General features: G+C 36.3%; 2 protein-coding genes and 1 pseudogene across 2 annotated transcripts; 2 read left to right on the plus strand and 1 right to left on the minus strand.

Annotated features, from left to right (window-relative positions):
- The first annotated feature begins 1153 nt into the window (after window positions 1-1153).
- Window positions 1154-5752, plus strand: LOC147564987 (UDP-rhamnose/UDP-galactose transporter 6). Its single transcript, XM_086651394.1, has 7 exons — window positions 1154-1412; window positions 3021-3242; window positions 3463-3647; window positions 3735-3935; window positions 4458-4619; window positions 4782-5134; window positions 5308-5752. Exons 2-6 carry the CDS (start codon window positions 3113-3115, stop codon window positions 5109-5111), a joined length of 1008 nt encoding a protein of 335 aa, XP_086507520.1. The 5' UTR covers window positions 1154-1412; window positions 3021-3112; the 3' UTR covers window positions 5112-5134; window positions 5308-5752.
- Window positions 5753-6909: 1157 nt separating this feature from the next.
- LOC147564988 (uncharacterized) lies at window positions 6910-8967 on the plus strand (annotated as a pseudogene).
- Window positions 8968-10152: 1185 nt separating this feature from the next.
- On the minus strand, window positions 10153-14204 carry LOC147564989 (systemin receptor SR160-like). Its single transcript, XM_086651400.1, has 2 exons — window positions 13760-14204; window positions 10153-13668 (listed from the first exon to the last, which is right to left on the minus strand). The coding sequence occupies exon 2, from the start codon at window positions 12658-12660 to the stop codon at window positions 10375-10377; it is 2286 nt and encodes a 761-aa protein (XP_086507526.1). The 5' UTR covers window positions 12661-13668; window positions 13760-14204; the 3' UTR covers window positions 10153-10374.
- Window positions 14205-14355: the final 151 nt, after the last annotated feature.

Raw genomic sequence — 14355 nt, forward strand, 5'->3', positions numbered from 1 at the left:
ACGAATCAAATGATTTCAAAATCTATCTGAATCAAAATGAGTCTAAAATCTGTCTGACTCAACTATTCAGACATAGTAACTAGATATCACGAATTAGACGAAATAAGCATTTTTTAGGTGCACCACTCAGATCTTGAGTCAAATTTCCGATATGACTAGAGAAAAGCTCACGCTTGAGTAGTAATGTTCCAATGCTTACGATGGTGCACTACCCCAACATACACATATGCACGAGTAGGCACTCCTGCGACCAACTTTGCAGTTCGTGAGGAGCCACTGAACAAAGAAGTCTCTTTGTTCTTAGATATCACATATAATCCAACCGTTGAGATGTGCTCCTATCCAACAAGTAAAGAAAAGTGAGGATCATCATATTGTTCATAAGAATATGGTGGGTGCTTTCGAAAATACAATTTTAGTTGTGGGGATGCATACTTTGATTTATTAAACTTTATCCTAATTAACTTGGAAAATAATCTAACTTTAAGTAGGGGCGAGCAACAGTCAACTAAACGGCCCGACCGAACTTGGGCGAATCAAATTGAATGTTTTTTTTGGTCAAACCGAATAATACTTGACTCGCCTCGACTGAAAATATAATCAATCGGTTTTAGTTTGGTTTGACTTCGGCTTGAGTTCTTCAAAACCGAAAATCGACTAATGCTCACCCTCAAATCTAAGTTTTAAAAATCAATACGTTTGTTTTTATATTTAATTTTCATCTTCCCATAACCTCTGACCACCGCCACCAATTTCTCTCACTGCCACCATGGAGAAACCCAAAAAAGCCCATTATGAAGTTCTATAAGCCGAATTAGGTTGTACTAGTGGTGATGGGCGAAGGTGAATCAAGAGGTAACAAAAACAAGTGTAATTTTCGGATAACATTAAGTTGTCTTCTAAGTCATTTGGGGTCAAATTTGATTAAGAGCTAACCAACACCAACAATTTTCTCTCTCGAGGAACCCAAGAAACCCCAGTCCGAAGTTCTATGACCTGAATTAAGTTGCGGGTGTGGTGATGGTCGAAGGTAGTTGCAAAATTAAGATCAATAGGTAACCAAAACAAAAATTTAATTTTTTTTGGAAACATTAGGTCGTGTTGTAAGTCATTTAATTTGGGGTCAAATATGATATCCTATTGATCAAGTAGTGAAGTTTTCTCCAATTCTTTCACGTAATTACTTATCTCTTCCATTTTCAAGAAATTGGGTGGGTGTACATGTAAAATATTTGGGTTGAAATATCTACTCCCCCCTTCCTTTCCCTTTAATGGCGGAAACGATCAAGTAGTGAAGTTTTCTCCAATTCTTTCACGTAATTACTTATCTCTTCCATTTTCAAGAAATTAGGGCTTCTACAATTGTACTAAATTTCCCCATCATCTGCCCTACTTCTTCATCCGATAGCAAGGTATCTCAAACAAAACATTCTCTTTATTAATATTCAGTAATGGCAGAAGGATTTGATTCTGCCCTAAAAAATTCCTCCTGATCGGTAGATTTATACTAAGATTTGATAATTTTGGATGATATATTTGCTAAAAAAATCATTTTTTTATGCTGTATTAAGGGGTAAATTTCGATTAATTAGGAGGGTTTGTTGAATTGTAGTTGTGAGATCTTGTTTTTGTTTAGGGAAGAAGGTAGATCTGATTGGAATTAGTATAATAATTAAACTTCAACATTTACTCTGTTAATTTGATCTTGAAATTTGTTGTAATCTTTTGTTAGGATTGAGAAAATTGAAACATATGATTTAGTTACTGAATCTAAACTCATGAGTTAACATAATAGTTTACAAGTTTGATCTTTAGTTTTTGAATCTATCAGCCTGAAGTGAAATAACTGTTGTATTGACCTCCGTCATCATGCAAGGGTAGAACTATTAGTAGGCTAATTTGGAATATCCGCGGCTGTAGCTGGACTAACCTGGGTTAGCCGCACCACGTCCGGGCTAACCTAGGAACAGACAGCAGCGGAGCCAACCTGGGTTATACCGCACGGCAGACGGGCTAACCTGGGTTATATCGGCAGCGAAAGGGCTAACCTACTAAATATTAATGAGCATGTTTGTGTGTGTGATTTTGTGTGGTTTGATGAATTGAGATTGTGTAGAAAAGTAGAAGCTACTTCTCAGATTATTGAAGGGTTCCTGCGAAATTGTTAGACCAGAACGACTTGACCTACATAACTTCACTAATCGTGCCTAGTAGAAGGAACCTTATTCAGCTATTCGAAAGATAATAGTCATTCTTGTGAATTAGCTGTATGGACATGAATGGCGATGTGTTTTAAGAGTTCACATGAAGAAAACATACATGAAGAATTATACGGGGAAAAGTCGTCAAACAAAAATAAAATTGAGCTTAATGAGCAGAAATTGGATCTGGCAAGATCCATCTGGTGCAGATAGACGAGGGCCGAGTTAGATTATGAATATGTGGAAAGAAAATCAATTAATCAATGGTAATCTAGCTTTAGACTCAACCGACCAAGAGGTGAAAAAGTAAATGGAAATTGGTTGAAAAGGTTGGATCATCGGAGATCAAGTTTAGATTCGAACAGGTTATGGAGCAAAATAGCGCTGTCAAAGGCTTTAAAAGATGAGGACTGGAGGAAAAACTATGCCTAGGTAAAGTATTCAAATTTGTGAAGCATAAACAGAGAAAATGGTAATTCGGCAATTAAACAAACATCGTACATGATGAGGATAGTCATGGCTATTGATATTTATAGGAGTCCAGTTGTACTACCTAATGATGAATGCGACCCTGTGAGTCGATTAAACCCTGATACTAGTGCACTTCTCTCCCACAAATTTCAGCAAATACTTGAAATTTGGTATATAAGTTGTGTGTGTTTTGCTAGTTTTTGCCTTTTCATTTATGCATTTTCTGATTGACTAAGTTTAGACACAAGTCATTTATTTCTTATAACATTGTGGTGTGGGTTTTCTGTCAAATTTAAAGTCAATATTTGCGGATAAATCACTAATAAATCCTTAAAAATCTGGATGTAGATGTTGAGAACCATGACTGTGGTAGTTGGTGTAGCAGCTTAAAGCTAAATTTTGTGGAGACTCAGAACTGAAAATACTATAAGCTAAAAAAAATGGCTCCAGGGAGCAAAGCTGATAAGAAAGCGGCAATAGATGCCGCCTCATGGATGTTCAATGTTGTCACTTCTGTTGGAGTCATCATTGTCAATAAAGCCTTAATGGCTACCTATGGCTTCAGTTTCGGTAAATTCTTATTGTTCACTCGCCTTTTCTTTATTCTTTTTACAGTTGATTGCTTGTGGTTTCTTGTGTTCATCCCTTATATGCTGAATAGTATGATACGGTGTCCGATATAATATTAACTGTGGATTGTATCCTGAAATTGTTAATGTGATATTATATCCGACCGTCACTTCATGAAATACATACCTTTCTAATCCTTAATGGCGATGATCTCGTGCAGCTACTACATTAACTGGTCTGCATTTTGCCACCACAACCTTGATGACTGCTGTTCTTAGGTGGTTGGGTTATATCCAACCCTCTCATTTACCCTTATCCGAGCTTCTAAAATTTGTCCTTTTTGCAAACTTCTCCATTGTTGGAATGAACGTGAGTTTAATGTGGAACTCCGTGGGATTCTATCAGGTAAATCCTGATTGTTACTAGCTTCTCTTATTCCTTTCGGGTAAAAGTATCAGATCTTACATCTGAATGACATCACATTATTTTCAGATTGCGAAGCTGAGTATTATCCCTGTGTCTTGCTTTTTGGAAGTTATCTTGGATAAGATCAGATACTCGAGAGATACAAAACTTAGTATAGCATTGGTTCTCCTTGGTGTTTCTGTCTGCACTGTTACTGATGTGAGTGTCAATACCAAAGGCTTCGTAGCCGCTCTTGTTGCAGTCTGGAGCACTGCACTCCAACAGTATGTAAGTCTTCTATACTAAGTCTAATCTCTTAAAGGTTCTGCTGGATTCTGCAAAAGCTTGTCATAGATTACTTTCCTTTTTTCTTTACTTTTTCTTTTCCATTTTTAAAATTTTGAAAGTACAAAGTTTAGTTAGTAACTTGGTGGTGTTCTTTTTCTTTCTCTATTCCAGATCTGAACCTGACTCGAGTTAGGTTTCACAATGTTTGTTTTGTCTGACTCGTATGTCTGACTCATCTAACTCGTCTGAATGTCTGTCAGGGGCCTATTGTGGTTCATTTGAATCAGAATAAATTAAGAGTCCATTGTCAGGGAAATCTGGAATGATCATTGTGCCCTTACCAAAACAAGTCGTACTCAGAGTACCAGTTTTCAAAAAAAAAAAGTTTCAGACAAGTAAAACTCATATGAGTCGGTCGTTCTCAGACTAGTCGTAGGCAAATCAACCTTATTTTACACAAAAAAAGAAAAGAATTCACAGTACTCTAATTTAGTCTTGTTGCTGATATTTCCCTTTTTGCAGTATGTTCACTTCCTTCAAAGGAAGTATTCGCTTGGTTCTTTCAACTTATTGGGCCACACAGCACCAGCCCAGGCAGCATCGCTATTGATATTGGGACCTTTTCTGGATTTCTTGATGACAAACAAAAGAGTTGACGCATATGACTACAATGTAGTATCTGTGGTAAGTCTCTTGAGGATTTAGTAATCGTAAACTCTAATTGCTCTCTGTTCTTTGATATTGACTGCCTGCATTTATTACATCATGGTGAGATGACAAAATTTGTCTGAATTTGTAACATGTTATGAGTTTTGATAAACATGTCATTTTTACGGTTGTATGCAGTTGTTTATAATCTTGTCATGCACAATTGCGGTAGGAACGAACCTCAGTCAATTCATATGCATTGGAAGATTCACGGCTGTGTCTTTCCAAGTACTTGGTCACATGAAGACTATCCTTGTTTTGATATTAGGGTTCTTCTTATTCGGCAAAGACGGCCTCAGTATTCAAGTAATCTTGGGCATGATTATAGCAGTAATGGGAATGATATGGTATGGCAATGCCTCTTCTAAACCTGGCGGAAAAGAGCGTCGAAGCCATTCTCTTCCAACCACTAGACCACAAAAACACGGAAGCTTGTCAGACTCTGGGGAGAGTGGCGGGAAGGCCTAAATTCACGAATTCCACGAATGAAGGTTATGTCATGCTTCATTCTTTTTATATTCCAGTTCCTTAGCTTGATTCACTACCATCCTTTCCATATTAGGTGTCATTTTTTATAGTTACCTGAATCTGACTCATTTGAGTTGACTTGTCTAATTATATTACATCAAATGCATATTAACTAACTGATTGACTTGTTCAACAGCGAAACGACAAATTCATCTCATCTTCATTATCAAACAACTCAAATATCAATGACTCGAAGAATGAAGAGCTACTGTTTATTTTCTTCAACCTGCACGGATGATAATTCGTCAACCTCACTACTCTGGCAGAAGAATCGTGACTAGATATCTACGGAGAAGCGAAACTAGGGTTTTACTTGGTGGAGAATGAATTACTTAACAGGAAGGAAACAATAGATGGAGGAATAGAACATGGTTGAGCAAATTAAGGTAGGGGAAATGGAAAATGAGTAATCTCTCTGATTAATTATTTTTGGTACTTGTTTAGTGTTCTTGATTTCTTTTTTAATTATTCTTGTATTGCTGTTATTTTCAGTACTCTTCTGAGGCATTTTTTCGAATTACTTTTTTATAAGATCATTTAGGACCATTTTGACCTTATACAAATATATATATATTTTTTTCGTATTACCTGGAATGTATGCGATATGAGCAAGACTGGATTCAACTCTGAGATATATTATCATGTTATTTTGCGAAAAGGTCACAGATAAATATCTTGGTGTTGGGTTGATAACAAATATGTAACGGCCTAAGACAACAATAATTGATAGCTTTTCCCCCACCGGAGCCGGGATGGGGGTCTACTAGGGTGTGTGTGTGTGTTTGGTCTATCCGCGTATGAAAATGACTCTGTTACTATACTTAAGCACAGACTTATTATCTGGCTTTAGGGCTGGGAAAAAGTTGAAACTCCAAAACCTGTCATGGACACCCGAGTCTCAAAATCTAGAGAGGGAAATTAAAAAAGTATGAGAAAGAGAGAGACAGAGAGGGGAAGAAGGATAGAGAGAATAAAATGGTGGTGGTATGAGGAAATTATGGTGTTTGTGGTCGGAATTTGTAGGCGAAGGTGATGTGAAGATGAAGACTAAGGACTAAATGCATTCCATTTAATTTTCGGGTTAAAAAATAAATACGCTTGGTGCATCTTTTGTTTTGCCAACACTCTGGATGGTTAAAAATTCGAAAGAACCCCTGAAAGAGTAATGGGCTTGGACGGGTTCTTAGCACCAATTTTTAATAAATTACCCATATGTGCTTGCAAGATAATCTTAATAGATGTAATTTTTCATAGCCCCACCGATCCAACCCAATGAGCGAGCAAACTAGCGATTACCTGACTGGCTGACTCGAACCGTTTCCCACCCCTACTCATCTCAGAACGCTCTCCTAAGCAATGTGAATCAACCGTCATCGACTCTGATACCACGAGACAGGCTCGGAAACCCATCCGGTTGACTTTTGTAGGTGGAACTTTCCTAAGACCCCATGTTTTAAACGTTTTCAAATATTCCATGTGATTAAACTGATTCCCGCCTTCCCCTTCTCTCCCCTGTTCCCCAAATTAGTTCATAAATACACCAAATCTTTTTCTTCTATTTCTTGAACAGATCAAAGCTTCTTCTTTTAAGCATTCAATCCAAAAGTTGCCAACAGTCCTTGGTTGGAGTGGTAAGAGGTATAATCTTCCACCTAGAGGTTAAGGGTTCGAGGCACACGCTGAACAATTCAAAAAAAAAAACCCAAAAGTTCTGTTTCAGTAGTTTTGGTCTGAATCAATGGAGTTAATGAAGATGATTATCTTCTTATACTCGTTACTCTGTTTTGTTTTTCTCCTTAAGGAAAGCTCACAACAACCCATTAATGGAGAAGAAGTTCAAAAGCTACTTACTTTCAAAAGTAAGCTTATGAATCCAAATGTGCTTCCTAACTGGCAACGAAACCGAAACCCTTGTTACTTTAATGGAGTTTCATGCAAGAAATCTCATATTTCATCTATTGATCTTTCTTCGATTGTTAATGAGTTTAAAGAATTTAGAAAGCTTATCTTTGAAATTCACACACGTAAATGGAAATCTTTCTTCGATTTCTACTTCTCTTTGTGGTGGTTCATTGAGAAACTTAGATCTATCCGGAAATCACTTGACTGGTTCGATTTCAGACATTTCGAGCTTGGGTCATTGTTCGAATCTTCGATCTCTTAACTTATCGAAAAACTCGTTTCGTGGTTTGAAAAGATGTAAAGTTGTTCTGGCTAGTGGGTTAAGGATGAATTTGGAGTCTCTTGATCTGTCATTTAATCGAATTTCGGGGAACAATGTTCTTACTTGGGTTCCCTCTAATGGATGTTCTAATCTCAAGTACTTGGATTTAAAAGGAAACAGAATTAGAGGTAAAATTTCATTATCGAATTGTCCTAGTTTAGAACATCTCGATTTGTCTTCGAATAATTTCATTGGAAAATTTCCATCTTTGGGTAAGTCTTTAAGTTTCTTGAATCTTTCACATAATCGTTTTTCGGGTAAAATTTCTCCAAAACTTTCGGTTTCTTGTCCAATTTTGAAGAAGATAGATTTATCTTACAACTATTTCGTTGGTAAGTTACCCGATTCTTTATCGAAGTTGACGAATTTAGAGTTTCTTGATCTAAGTTCGAACCAACTTTCTGGATCAATTCCTTCAAAACTATGTCAAAATCATAAGAATAGTTTGAAAGAACTTCATCTTCCTAACAATTTATTTACAGGATCAATTCCATCAAGTCTTAGTAACTGTTCTAAATTGATTTCACTTGATCTTAGCTTTAATTATCTCACAGGGACTGTACTTGAATCGTTTAACGGGTAAGATTCCGTCCGAGCTAAAATACATTCGTTCTCTCGAAACTCTCATTTTAGATTATAACGAACTTATCGGAGATATTCCATCTGGTTTAAGAAACTGTGCTAATTTGAAAAGGATTTCATTATCAAACAATTTACTAAGTGGAGAAATTCCAAAATGGATTGGTCAACTAAGTAAGCTAGCATTTCTTAATCTTGGAAACAACTCTTTTTCGGGTTCGATTCCTCAAGAACTCGGCAATTCTCGAAGCTTGATATGGTTGGATCTTCATAGCAACCACTTGACTGGTAATATTCCTCCCACCCTCTCTAAGCAATCTGGACATATTGCAGATGGTTCGATAACAGGGAAGAAGAAGTACGTTTTATATGAAGAATGATGGTAGTTCCAGCTGCCGTGGAACTGGAAACCTCGTCGAATTCGAAGGTATTAGAGAAGATGATTTGAAGAGAATCCCATTGAGGCATTCCTGCAATGTCACTAGAGTTTTCATAAGTAATACACAAAACACATTCGACAAGAATGGTTCGATTATATTTCTTGATCTTTCATACAATTTCTTGAATGGTGGTATTCCAAGTGAACTTGGGGAGATGTATTATCTTTCTGTTATGAATTTAGGACATAACAATCTATCTGGTTTAATACCAACACAACTAGGAAAGTTGAAGAACCTTGGTATTCTTGATCTATCTTATAATGCTTTAAAAGGGTCGATACCCGAATCCATATCTAGTCTTTCTTTGTTATCTGAGATTGATTTTTCGAACAATAAGCTCTCCGGACGGATTCCTCAGTTGGGTTCGTTACCAACTTTTCCTGCTGATAGATACGAAAACAATGATGGATTATGTGGTTACCCGCTTCCTCCTTGTTGAAATTTGGGTTCGAAATTGAAGTCCTTGAAGAATCTAAAGTCTTACCATGAAAAAGCATTTCTTGCAGAAAGTGTTGGTTTGAGTTTATTGTTCGAAATTTTGGTTCGAAATTGAAGATGAGTTTTTCATTTCTTCACTCTTTTTTCTTTGTGTTTGTGGTTTTTTATTTATGTAAGCTTATTAGTTGAAGTTTAGCGCACGACATTTCTTTCTCTCTTCTTTCGCTCTATACTGAACTTTTAGTATTGATTCTGAAAGACTCTCGCAATTGCACTACGAATGATAACAATGAAATGAAAGTTAGACGAACCAATGATAATGTTAACCTTCAACTACCGTTTGACGTTACATTATTCAAATGGTGACCATGACAATAAGCTGTAATGTTAAAACTTTTCAACCGTGCTACGTGGGTTGAAAGTATTGTCCAAGTACAACCATGATTGATGACGTGACATATTCATTTTTCACTTAGACACAACTACATCATCTTTTAGTTCATGTTGGCACAAAATTATTGGACCATTTAGACTTTTCATGAAATGTAGAAGATGTCCATTCAGATAGCTGAGTTGGATAAATTTGAAATCGTTGAACAAATAATGTGATCATTTTTTATGTAGCTTCTCTGCAATGAACCCTTGAGGACGTTTACTTTTTTAATATGTAGATGCTTTAAACGTGCACCAAAATAGTCCATATCTCACTTTTCTATTAAACAAAGCAACAGTACGGACTGTCAAAAATCAAAATACGAATATGAAATGGAATATGAATGCTTGTATGAATGAGTTGGGCCTAAACCTTTGGTTGTTAGAAGGTAGTTGGTTTGCCCCTGAGGTCTAATAGGTAGCCTCTGGGGGATACCGTTCATGTTCATGTAAGGACCATCAAGATAAATTGTTCGATCACTCTGTCAAGGCCTTTCATGCCCCAAGCGTTCGAGTTTACCCAAGCCGGGGTAAGCGGGTAGCCATATTCTTTCACGGATTCGGGGCGGACCCCTTTGGACAGACACCACTTGAATGAGATTGGACTAAACATGATATCACTAAATAGTTGGAATCATGCCAAATTAACTCTTAATTAGATGTATAATATTTTGTATTACTGAGAGAAAAATGTTTAAATAATTTATTTGTCTAGTCTTAATGAGATATTAATATAACGGTACAAGAGAATATCGAGGTGACCTAGGGTTTCAACATAAGTAACAAAAATAATACTCTTTGCAGGCTAACTAGGAGAGAAAAAAAAATAAAGGCGAGATTCATCATATTTCATTTTGATTGAGTTAGATTTGTCGAACTGTTATTTCATTAGATAAAATATATAATAACACCTGAACAGTTTAACGCTGAGTTAAGCTCCTTAAACGTTTACAAAATGAAATCTTTCAAATCTTAAAGAAATGAAACGACGAACCCAAAAATTCCCTGCTACTTAGTTGCCATTACCCGTGCGCACTTCTACTTTGTTCGTGATTGTGAGTGCTTCTTCATTTTCCTTCACTATCATAAATCAGAAATTGCAAAAGAAGAAGAAGAACAATAAACTCGTACCAAATCTATGAGCTAAAAAACTTCGTCTTGATGATTTTGGAGAGCAAGAGGATGATATTTTCGAACCCAAATCTTCACAATTAGGGAGAGGATAACCACATAATCCATCATTGTTTTCGTATCTAAAAGCAGGGAAAGTTTGTAACGAACCCGACTGAGGAATCACTCCAGAAAGCTTATTATTCGAAAAATCAATCTCAGATAACAAAGAGAGACTAGATATAGATTCGGGTATTGGCCCTTCTAAAGAATTATAAGATAGATCGAGAATACCAAGGTTTTTCAAGTTTCCTAGTTGTGTTGGTATTAAACCAGAGAGATTGTTATGTCCTAAATTCATAACAGAAAGATAATACATCTCCCCAAGTTCACTTGGAATACCACCATTCAAGAAATTGTATGAAAGATCAAGAAATATAATCGAACCATTCTTGTCGAATGTGTTTTGAGTATTACCTATGAAAACTCTAGTGATATTGCAGGAATGCCTCAATGGTATTCTCTTCAAATCATCTTCTCTAATACCTTCGAATTCGACGAGGTTTCCAGTTCCACGGCAGCTGGAACTACCATCATTCTTCATATAAACATACTTCTTCTTCCCTGTTATCGAACCATCTGCAATATGTCCAGATTGCTTAGAGAGGGTAGGAGGAATATTACCAATCAAGTGGTTGCTGTGAAGATCCAACCATATTAAGCTTCGAGAATCTCCGAGTTCTTGAGGAATCGAACCCGAAAAAGAGTTGTTTCCAAGATTGAGAAATGCTAGCTTACTTAGTTGACCAATCCATTTTGGAATTTCTCCACTTAGTAAATTGTTTGATAATGAAATTCTATTCAAATTAGTACAGTTTCTTAAACCAGATGGAATATCTCCGATAAGTTCGTTATAATCTAAAATGAGATTTTCGAGCGAGCTAATATACTTGAGCTCGGACGGAATCTTACCCGTTAAATGATTCAACCATATTACCAGATTTCGGAGATGAGATAAAGAACCCAAGCTTGAAGGTATAATCCCTGTGAGATAATTGAAGCTAAGATCAAGTGAAATCAATTTAGAACAGTTACTAAGACTTGATGGAATTGATCCTGTAAATAAATTGTTAGGAAGATGAAGTTCTTTCAAACTATTCTTATGATTTTGACATAGTTTTGAAGGAATTGATCCAGAAATATTATTCGAACTTAGGTCAAGAAACTCTAAATTCGTCAACTTCGATAAAGAATCGGGTAACTTGCCGACGAAATAATTATAAGATAAATCTATCTTCCTCAAATTAGTCATTTGAAGAAGAATATCAATTGGAAACTCACCATTGAAGTTGTTGGTTGAAAGATTAATCTGTTCTAAAGAAGAACAAGAACCTAAATTGTTAGGTAATGAACCATTGAAATTGTTGTTAGAAAGATCAAGTTCTAACAAATTAGGGAAAGAAACCAAAAGTTTCGAAGTGATCTCGCCAGAAAAATGATTACTTGAAAGATTCAAGAAGCTCAGAGATTTCCCAAGAGATGGAAACTTGGCAGTGAAATTATTCGAGGACAGATCAAGATGTTCTAAACCCCGACAATTTGATAATGGAATTTCACCCCCAATATCATTTTTCTTTAAATCCAAGTACTTGAGATTAGAACATCCACTAGAGATAACCCAAGGAAGAACATTATTTCCGGAAATTTGATTGAAAGAGAGATCAAGAGACTGTAAATCCATTTCTGAACCACCACCCGAAACAACTTCATCTCTTCTCAGACCACGAAACAAGTTTCTCGACAGGTTGAGAGAGTTTAGATTTGAACAATGACCCAAGCTCGAAATATCTGAAATCGAACCAGTCAAGTGGTTTCCTGATAGATCTAAGTTTCTTAATGAATCACCACAATGAGAAGGAGAAATGGAAGAGAGATTTCCATTTATGTTTGTGAATCTCAATGATAAGCTTTCTAAATTCTTTAAACTCATTAACAATGAAGAAACAAGATTGAAATCAATTCCTAAAGGTATATAATTAAGATGAATAGATGAAATACGAGATTGTTTACATGAAACTCCATTGAAGTAACAAGGATCTTGATTTTGTTGCCAGTTATGAAGAACACTTGTATTTATAAGTTTACTTTTGAAAGAAAGTAACTTTTGAGCTTCTTCTCCATTAATGGGTTGTGGAGAGCTTTTCCCAAGGAGATAAGTGAAATAGATCAATGGGTATAAGAAGATAATCTTTTTCAGTAACTCCATTGATTCAGGCCAAAACTACTAAAACAGAACCCTTTCTTTTTGAAGATTGAGAGAGAGAGAGAGAGAGAAGATTGGGTGTCTTTATGGGGAACAGAGAGAGAGAGTGAGAGTGAGTGGGATGGCGGGAAACGGCTGTTTCTCACATGCAATGCTTGAAGAAAAAAACAATAAAAACGTGGGTTGACTTGATATATTTTATACCCCCATTGACGGTTTCACCTGAAACTCTCGACGAGGGTTACCCTTACCCCCTTTATACCAGATGAAGGGCAACCGACGACACATATTAATAGTATATATTAACAAAGGGAAAGCAGGTAGCTATTTATTTTACCTATTATATATTAACACAAAAGAGGACTATTTTAAAAGCTGCAATTTTACATTTCAAAATGGATAAGATATTCAAGGCATGTCCATGAACTTAGAAACTCTTTTCTAACTCGGTCCGACTCGGGCTCAGCCCTTCGCCGAACCGAGTCTGAGTTTAACAGCTTAGCCTGTTCCTCTATCATCGACAAAAATGACGAGAGATAGATGAGTAGAGAGAAGAGAGAAATGAGAGATGAAAAACTGGAGAGAGATGGTGCATGGTGGTGGTGGTTGGTGAAGAAGAAGATGAATGCGTGGGTTTAACTATTGACTTGGTCCCCAATTATGGGCATGGTAAAAACCCTCTGTGCCTATATACTTCCCCCTACCAATATATGGTTTTATGCAGAAGTGTGTTCATTTTCACCAGTTCCACGGAAGTAACTCCTTTGTGGAGCATAGAAGCATATTCTACAGAAGTGTATGAAGAACTATACTTTTCTCAGTCTCCCCGAGAAATCATATTGCAATAAATAACAGAAAGTTAGCTTATTTCTTTAAAACTGACCCGTTTCCATGGAAATGAACCAAACACAACCTTAGAGATAGCCATAGTCTTAATCCTGAAGAGCAGAGGTGTTTGTATTATGTCGACGAACTCCAAGACTCCAGAAATGCCTCAAATCACAGCGGTTCCTGCACAACAATAAGAGCTTAGATCTTATATACGAAATTCTTGTTGACCGACTCAAACTTACAAGTAAAGATTACAAGTTTAAAAGACTACCCAAAACAAAACACGGACCCCTCCTGCCTCAACCACATCAGAATCAGCTAATTTTCTTTTCCCTAGCACATTTTGATCCATGATTTAGGCATGTTTGTTCGGGTTGACATGATAAATGATCTTATGAGAAAGTAAAACTCTATCTCTCTACCTTAAAGAAATCTACGAAAAAATTTGAAGTGTAAACTATTTTAGTATAACCCCTGCATTAATTTTATTCAAGAAAAGATGCAACAAAGAGAGACTTAAATAGAATATATAAGTTCGGAATGAATGAAAACAACAGAATCTAGGTTCTCGTAATTTTACCTGTTTAATGGAACTTCAGAGAAATGAAAAACATCTTTTTACCTGATCTTTTAAGGTTACAAGTTATCTGTTCAGCTTTATGTCGATAACACAAGACACAACCTGGAAATACTTGCCATCTTTATAGTTCATCTTCCTGCTCAGAAACAAAAGCGGGATTTTGAACTGATGAACAAGATGACAAGTATGCGAATCATGACTGTTAACTTTCGCACATAAATTTAGTCTCCAAGATTTCATTCTTGAACCTGATTTGGTCTCAAAGATTAGACTCTTACACCAAGGGT

Source organism: Eschscholzia californica, unplaced genomic scaffold, assembly GCF_041429995.1.
Source record: "Eschscholzia californica isolate CP2 unplaced genomic scaffold, dmEscCali1.0.p SCAF_1, whole genome shotgun sequence".
In the NCBI taxonomy this organism is placed as follows: Eukaryota; Viridiplantae; Streptophyta; class Magnoliopsida; order Ranunculales; family Papaveraceae; genus Eschscholzia; species Eschscholzia californica.

Coding starts and splice junctions, on each gene's coding strand:
- LOC147564987 (XM_086651394.1), top strand. CDS start 3,113: ATGGCTCCAGGGAGCAAAGCTGATAAGAAAGCGGCAATAGATGCCGCC. Junction 3,936..4,457: donor GCACTGCACTCCAACAGTAT/GTAAGTCTTCTA, acceptor CCCTTTTTGCAG/TATGTTCACTTCCTTCAAAG. Junction 4,620..4,781: donor ACTACAATGTAGTATCTGTG/GTAAGTCTCTTG, acceptor GGTTGTATGCAG/TTGTTTATAATCTTGTCATG.
- LOC147564989 (XM_086651400.1), bottom strand. CDS start 12,660: ATGGAGTTACTGAAAAAGATTATCTTCTTATACCCATTGATCTATTTC.